This window comes from Quercus robur, chromosome 11 (assembly GCF_932294415.1).
Source record: "Quercus robur chromosome 11, dhQueRobu3.1, whole genome shotgun sequence".
Taxonomy (NCBI): domain Eukaryota; kingdom Viridiplantae; phylum Streptophyta; class Magnoliopsida; order Fagales; family Fagaceae; genus Quercus; species Quercus robur.
The window spans coordinates 38212707-38220215 of record NC_065544.1 but is presented as its reverse complement, the minus strand read 5'-3'; the positions used below and the strand labels follow the sequence as shown (position 1 = coordinate 38220215).

The following is a 7509-nucleotide window of genomic DNA, read 5'->3' as shown; positions in this document are numbered from 1 at the left end:
TAAGGTTACTATAAAAAAGTTTTACAAATTGATTTAACTTTTATGCTATTTCAATAATTAATAAATTAATATCTAAATTACCTTACTATAATCGTTGATTCATCACTTCATAAAGCTAGTGAGAGCATTAGCAATTTAGCATCAACCTCATCATTATTAAATTTCAAAAAAAGTATAGCTAGAGTCCCAACCCTTATACATCAGCGTCAATATTATCTCACTTGTTAGCAAATCCCTTAAGTCCTACACTTGATTCAGACACTTTTATATGTCAAAAATTTTAAGATTATGTTTTATTAAATTAAACTTTGGTCTTTTTAGTATTTGATGGGTTAGATTTTTTAATTAATTATATTTTAAACATCACTTAATAGCCATGACGATATTTTATTATCCATTATCACTCTTAAATTAATATATATATATATATATGTTTAACAATATATGCCACCGCACATCCTTGGTGCGATGGTCACTCCACAAGTATTAGTATTTATGGGGTGTGAGGGTTGGGGTTCAAGTCTCTAGGAGGGAGCTTCATACACATATACACTTAGATTAGGTTAGAGTGGAATTTTTATCTTGTATAAAAAAATATAAAAAAACAATATATGAAAAAGAAATGCTTAACAATATTTAAACACATAAATAAAAATATGTTTAATAATTAATTAATGTATTCTCACCGTGTCCTATCCTAATTTTCCATAAATTAGTGTATTGTCGTCGTACCCATGCTCATGTTTGCTTCTTAGTAAAAATATATTAATTAAACAATACCAACTTGTGGTTTTGATGGTTGCATTCTGCACAGTGCACACTTGTGATTTAGAAAAATATATCACTTTGCCCACTAATGTTAACTTTGTTAGAGCATTCAGATCAAATGTGCTAAAACATTTAGCTTTTAGCATCTCAAAAAGTTATTTTATATATTTTAATACCTCACTTTAAAAAAAAAAAAAAAAAAAAATTCCCCTCCCTTGAAGTTTGAAAAAGCTAACACTCCCTTCCCTTTAAATTTTTATAAGAATCTCTTTACAAAATTTTAACCATAGTTAGTAAAAAAAATAACTGATAAATTTGGAATAAAAAATGTAAAATGTCTCAAACACTAAAACACTTGCAATAAAAAATCTCTCCATAACCTATTGAAAAAAGAAAAAAATAATAATAAGCAAAATTTATACTTAATATTTTAAAATACTATTTGATCAAAAATTTAAAACCTTGAATTTTAATTTTTAAATAGAGGATAAATTTTTGAAGTATGCCCTCTAGCAAAGGGCAGGTTAGTACCGTTAATATGAATGCTCTTACACAGCCATAACCCATTTTTGCGTGCGTCTACCCTTAAAGAAACATAATAAAACACACCAAAAATTAAACATAGATTTGAGAATCAATTTTCTCTCTCTCTCTCTCTCTCTCTCTCTCTCTCTCTCTCTCTCCACGACATTCTTAGAAACAAAAGTTTTTTTTTTTTTTTTGGTTTTTTAATTTCTAAGATCTGAAAAATAAAAATCTCCTAACACCATTTCACCTTTCTTTTTCTTTTCTTCTTCTTCATTCGTTCCCTCCTTCTCTATTTCTCTCTTTTTTTTCTTTTCTTTTCTTTCCAACCTTTGTCTTCTCTCCCTGTTTCTCATCCTTCCTCATCTTCTCACTTTCAAGTCAAAGTCATGTAGAGTGGATAATGAGGAAGCAGACAACTTGGTTTATTGGTGGAGGCATTCAGGGGTGGGAGTGAGATGTTTCAGTAAAGCTGTGGACTGAGGTGTTTCTTTTAGCGTTATGGAGTTGTTACTTGTTATACATGTTTGGGCTTCATTGGTGGCTGGGTCACAGCAGTTTGTGTATTAGATTTGTAGGTTTGATTGGTGGTTGCTAGCTAGTGGTTGGGTGATTTTTTTTTTTTTTGGGTAAATAACTGGAGTATTTATTTTTAAGATTGACGAAACTGATTTGCCCTTCAGTCCTTGACATTTCTAGGAAATTTAGATTTCAAATATCATTTTTTTTCCTCAATTATTATGCCATTGGTAATAATACGTAACCACAACTACAAGATGACGTCTTCACTTTATGTAGAAACTATTGTACTGCAAATTAGATGATTTAACAATGGTCCTCCAAAATTCTAAATAGAATCAAGAGCACTCACAGCAGTGGTGTTATATAGATATAATGCTAAAATTTAGCTCCACAAACACAAAAAGGTTACTACAGCAGTGGAGCTAAATCTAAAAATTTTAGCTCCATTGCTACAGTGCACATCTATAAATAGATGTGCACTGTTCATGAGAGCAAAAAAAATATATATTATTTTATTCTTTCCGCCCATTAAAAAATTATTTCTTTCTCTCTCTCACTCCGTGCCTCTCTCTCTCTCCCAAATCACTCAGCCTCGTCTCCCAAATCACAATCACTCAGCTCTCACTCCATGCCTCTCTCTCTCCCAAATCACTTAGCCTCCTCTCCCAAATCACTCAAGCTCTCATCCTCTCTCAGTCACTCCCGACCCGGCCATCCCTCTCACTCTCCCAAAACTTTCTCAAGCTCTCATCCTCTCTCAGTCACTCTCGACCCAACCGTCCCAAGGCCCCAAATCACTTACCGTCACTCCTCTCTCACCGTCACGCTCTCAATCTCCCTAATTCACCGCCGCCGGCCCGACCCAGCCATCCCAAGCCGCCGATAAACTCACCGTCACTCTCCTCTCTCACCGTCACTCTCTCAAGCTCCCTCATTCACCGCCGCCAGCCCGATCGCCTCAGACCCACGTCGAGAATCCACTTCAGACCCACACCGAGAATCCACTTCCGATCGTCGCCCATCTCTCTATTCTCTTTGCTATGATTGAGGGTTTTTTTTTTTTTTATGTATTTTCATATGGGTTTGGTGGCTGTGGTGGTGGTGGTTGATTTTGGCTATGGTAGTGGTGGTGGATGATTTTGACAGTGGGTTTGTGGATTTTGGTTGTGGTGGTGGTGAATGATTTTGGCTTTGGCAGTGGGTTTTGTGGATTTTGGCTATGAGTTTTGTAGTTTATGGTTGTGATTGTGGTTGTGGCAGTGGCAGTGGGTTGTGGTTGTGGTTGTCATGGCCGGTGGTTTATGGTGATTGGTGGTGATGGGGTTGTGATTATGGTTGTGGTTTTTTTTTTTTTTCTATGTTGTGTTGTGGTTGCCAAAGTAGAGTGGTGGTTGTGGCCGGTGGTGGTGGTAGATGGTAGAGGCAGTTGTGGTTGGTGTTGTGGATATTTATTGAGTAGTGGGATATATTATTTTATTGTGATATTTATATTATTTTATTATGTTAAAAGCTAAAATAGATCCACTGCTGTAGCATGTGTGTAGGTAAAATAGATAAAGTAACTTTTGGTGGAGCTAAAATTCATATTTTAAAGTTGAAGTTGAACCAAAATCTAAATATACCCCATATTAGCTTTTAATTGTAATCAAATTTTATGTCAACTGGCTTTTATTTTAATTTTAGTACCAAATGACCCATTTATAATATTCCACGCAAAAGTCAAAATGATCATTTTATCATCATTAACGTTAAAAGTTTTTGCACGTATGGGTTATAACCTAGTTTTAGATGATGGTTGTGTTGGGCTGGCTAACTCAAATCAAATCAATGTAATAAGATCTTTGTAATTGAAACAAATGACCATTCTTAAATTTGAAAAAAATTTGGGTAAAATTACCTTCTTAATCGGTCCATGTGATGTTTATTCACTACCAGTTGTTATTAACACATTTCGTACAAGATGATGCATTGCCAATCCGAAAGAAATAGGGCAAATACTAGTATACATTGGTTGTTGGTTTGTTGCACACAACCGTTTTAGTGTAAAATAGACATTTCCCAAAGAATTATTCCATTCAAGTAATACAACAACCCCATTGGGTTATTGGGTTTCATGTAGAGGTGTCAATGTTTGACACTATTTGCAAACATGACGCGGGTTTTTACGGATTAAGGTTGGATTTTAGTAGGTTTGGTGCATAATCAGGTCAATTTCAAAGTAACAACATGATAAGAAACGTGTCTCAAGCAAGTTAACCCGATTGACCCACAATTGACATGTTTGACACGCTAATTTATTCATGTCAACACAAAATGACTCGTTTAATATAACCCACCTAACCTGTATAACAAAATAAATATTCATTTTATTTTAGATTTATCAAATACCTTTTATATCCAACTTAGAGCATCCACATTGATGGAACCATAAATTTTGCAATATGGCTCCATAGAAAGCTACTTTATCTATTTTACTTTCTCACTTTACATTACACTCAATATCAATAGATCTATATTTTTAGCTATTTGATTAAAATAATATAAAAAATTCATTAGAAAGCAATGTGAACACAACCAAAAGAGATTTTTTATTAAAAATCAGTGTAAACATAACAATTTTTAAAAAAAAAAAAAAAAAAATTACATATGAGTTAAGCTATGGAGCCAAAAAAATATGGCTTTGGCTCCACCAATATAGCCACATTTTGGTATTTGGTGGTGCTAAAAATAACAATATAGCTTTTTAGCACCACCAATACTAGTGCTCTTATATTTTAAACTTAGAATGAAAAAGTAAGCAATTACAAAAACTTATAAAGGGATATAATTTAAATATTAAATCTCTAAACCCTTCATTATGAACTTTCGGATGATATGTTTGAAGTATTTGATATTATTAACTTTCAAATTTTATGCTTAATAGGTATTTCGATATTATAAATTTGTATTAATTTTTTTTTGTTTATTCAATTTAGAATAATATTAATAAGGTCAAACATGTTGAAATGGGTTGATTTTTTGAAGAAGTTAGTTAAATGAGTTGTATTTATGTAAACCCTACTTGTTTAATATTAAATGGTTAAAATAGATTGTATTACATTCGTGTCAACCCAATACGATTCACTTATTACTCACTTATTAAGCACGTCAAGTTTGTTGTGTCATTTCTACTCACTTCATTAACAGGTTGTGTTAAGGTTGAAGACCCAATTATTAGATGAGTTGTGTTAGGGTTAAGTCATTTAGCTAAATACCCATATCTCTATACTATACAACTACGGCACACCAACATAAATTGACACGGTGGATCTATACGTGACAACGTGATAAGCATTACTCTAGTTGTGTCCAGTAAATTATGGCCAACAATGGACAAATAAGTTTGTGGATGTGAGTGTCCAAGAATAATGTGTGGGGACTGAGGAATGATAATCATTCATAATTAATGCGTTTCATTCAGCACCATACAAAAAAAAAAAATCTTGTGGACCTCATACACATTTTCATGTTCATGTCTAACAAATTTCTTATAAGAACACTGTAAAATCTAGCATAATCTCTTTATTTCCGCTGGGTCCTGATTATCATTGTTGGCTTCCGGGGTGTTATGGCTAGCGAAAGTCGTCGTCAGCTTCACGTATTCTTCTTCCCTTTCATGGCCCATGGCCACCTGATACCGACCATGGACATGGCAAAGCTATTTGCAGCACGAGGTGTGAAGGCAACCTTAGTCACTACTCCTCGGAACATGCCTTCTTCTCCAAAACTCGTGGCATCAACATTGATATCCTAATCATTAAGTTTCCGGCTGTAGATGCTGGTCTGCCAGAAGGATGTGAGAATATTGACTCAATAGTGAATTCCATAGAAATGGTTGACAATTTTTTCAAAGCCACTAAGATGCTCCAACAACCACTCGAGCAACTACTACAAGATTTCCAACCTAGTTGCCTTGTTGCCGACATGTTCTTTCCTTGGGCAACTGATATTGCTGCTAAATTTGGTATTCCAAGGCTTGTTTTCCATGGGACCTGTTCTTTTTCTCTGTCTGTTGACCTAAGTTTGAGACAATATGAACCTCACAAGAAAGTTTCATCTGATTCTGAACCTTTTGTCATTCCTAACTTTCCAGGGGAGATAAAGTTGACAAGGATGCAACTTCCTAACTTCATTAAGCATGAAGTTGAAACGGACCTTTCCAAGTTCTTGAAAGAAGTTGTGGAATCGGATTTGAAGAGCTATGGGGTGGTTGTTAACAGCTTTTATGAGCTCGAGCCGGCTTATGCAGAGCATTACAAGAAGGTTATAGGAAGAAAGACATGGCATATAGGTCCAGTTTCACTATGCAACAAGAATGCTGAAGATAGAGCTCGAAGGGGAAAGGAACCCTCCATTGATGAACATGAATGTTTGAGGTGGCTTGGTACAAAGAAACCCAATTCCGTCGTTTACATATGTTTTGGGAGTATAGCAAACTTTAGTGATTCTCAGCTCATGGAGATTGCAATGGGTCTTGAGGCTTCTGAACAAACAATTCATTTGGGTTGTGAAGAAAGGCAAAAATGAAAAAGAAGAGGAAGATTGGTTGCCTAAAGGATTTGAGAAAAGAATGGAAGGCAAGGGACTAATTCTAAGAGGTTGGGCACCCCAAGTATTGCTTCTTGACCATGAAGCAGTTGGAGGATTTGTGACTCATTGTGGGTGGAATTCGACCCTGGAAGGAGTGACTGCAGGGGTGCCCATGGTCACGTGGCCTTTGAGTGCTGAGCAGTTTTACAATGAGAAGTTAGTAACTCAGGTCCTTAAAGTTGGGGTTGATGTTGGTGTTCGACAATGGATAAGAGTGGTGGGAGATAGTATCAAGAGGGATGCAATTGAGAAGGCAGTGAAGCGAATTATGGTGGGTGAAGAAACAGATGGAATGCGAAGCAGAACCAAGGTACTTGGGGAGATGGCAAAGAGGGCTGTTGAAGAAGGGGGATCATCCTACTCTGATTTGAATGCTTTGATTGAAGAATTAAAGTTGCATTGTCCTTGACTTTATTTGACACGAAATTTTCAATATGGTTCTTTCACCATAAAAAATAAAAAATGAATTTATCATTGTTTCTTAGTGTGTGAGTTGTACTTGTTTAATTTTTCTTCGGTAATTGTTGGATGTGTTCATAATAAATTAGAAATGTGTGTCCACTTACCTATTAGAATTTATAATATTATAAGTTGCATTGCATGGGATTACACAAATTTTGGCTAAATTTAACTTAAGATGCCAAAGCCTTATAGCTGAATTGGCATCTCTCCATGTACAAAATGCTTGGAAGTTTAAGGAGAAAGGGTTCGAACTGCAAAGTTAGCAGTATGTTGTAATTATCTCTCAAAAAAAATCTTAAGATGTCATTTTTTTTCATTTGTAACGTAGTCCATTTTTTACTTTTACCTGCGTTGTACTCTTTATTTTTTTCACTACTGTTTTTAAATATTACTAGCTAATAAAAATCTTAAATCACAGCATGTTTGAAATACAAAGGGCTTTGTGCGTTGTGGCAATTAATTTGTTTTCCTCTTTGAAAGAAAAGAATCTTGCTTTCAAACTACATAAACAAAAATAACAAAAACTAAAGAGAGTGCTAATGAGTGCTAACCAATTGCTAAAGGATTCAGAAGATGATTCCGAGATTGCCCAATTTCATGAAT

The 7509-nt window shown here is 34.8% G+C and overlaps 1 protein-coding gene across 1 annotated transcript; it reads left to right on the top strand.

Annotated features, from left to right (window-relative positions):
- The first annotated feature begins 5267 nt into the window (after positions 1–5267).
- LOC126706452 (scopoletin glucosyltransferase-like) lies at positions 5268–6928 on the top strand. Its single transcript, XM_050405929.1, is given in 3 exon segments — positions 5268–5561; positions 5564–6345; positions 6347–6928. Coding segments are annotated over 3 exon segments (1428 nt in total). The 5' UTR covers positions 5268–5422; the 3' UTR covers positions 6854–6928.
- The last annotated feature ends 581 nt before the right edge of the window (positions 6929–7509 follow it).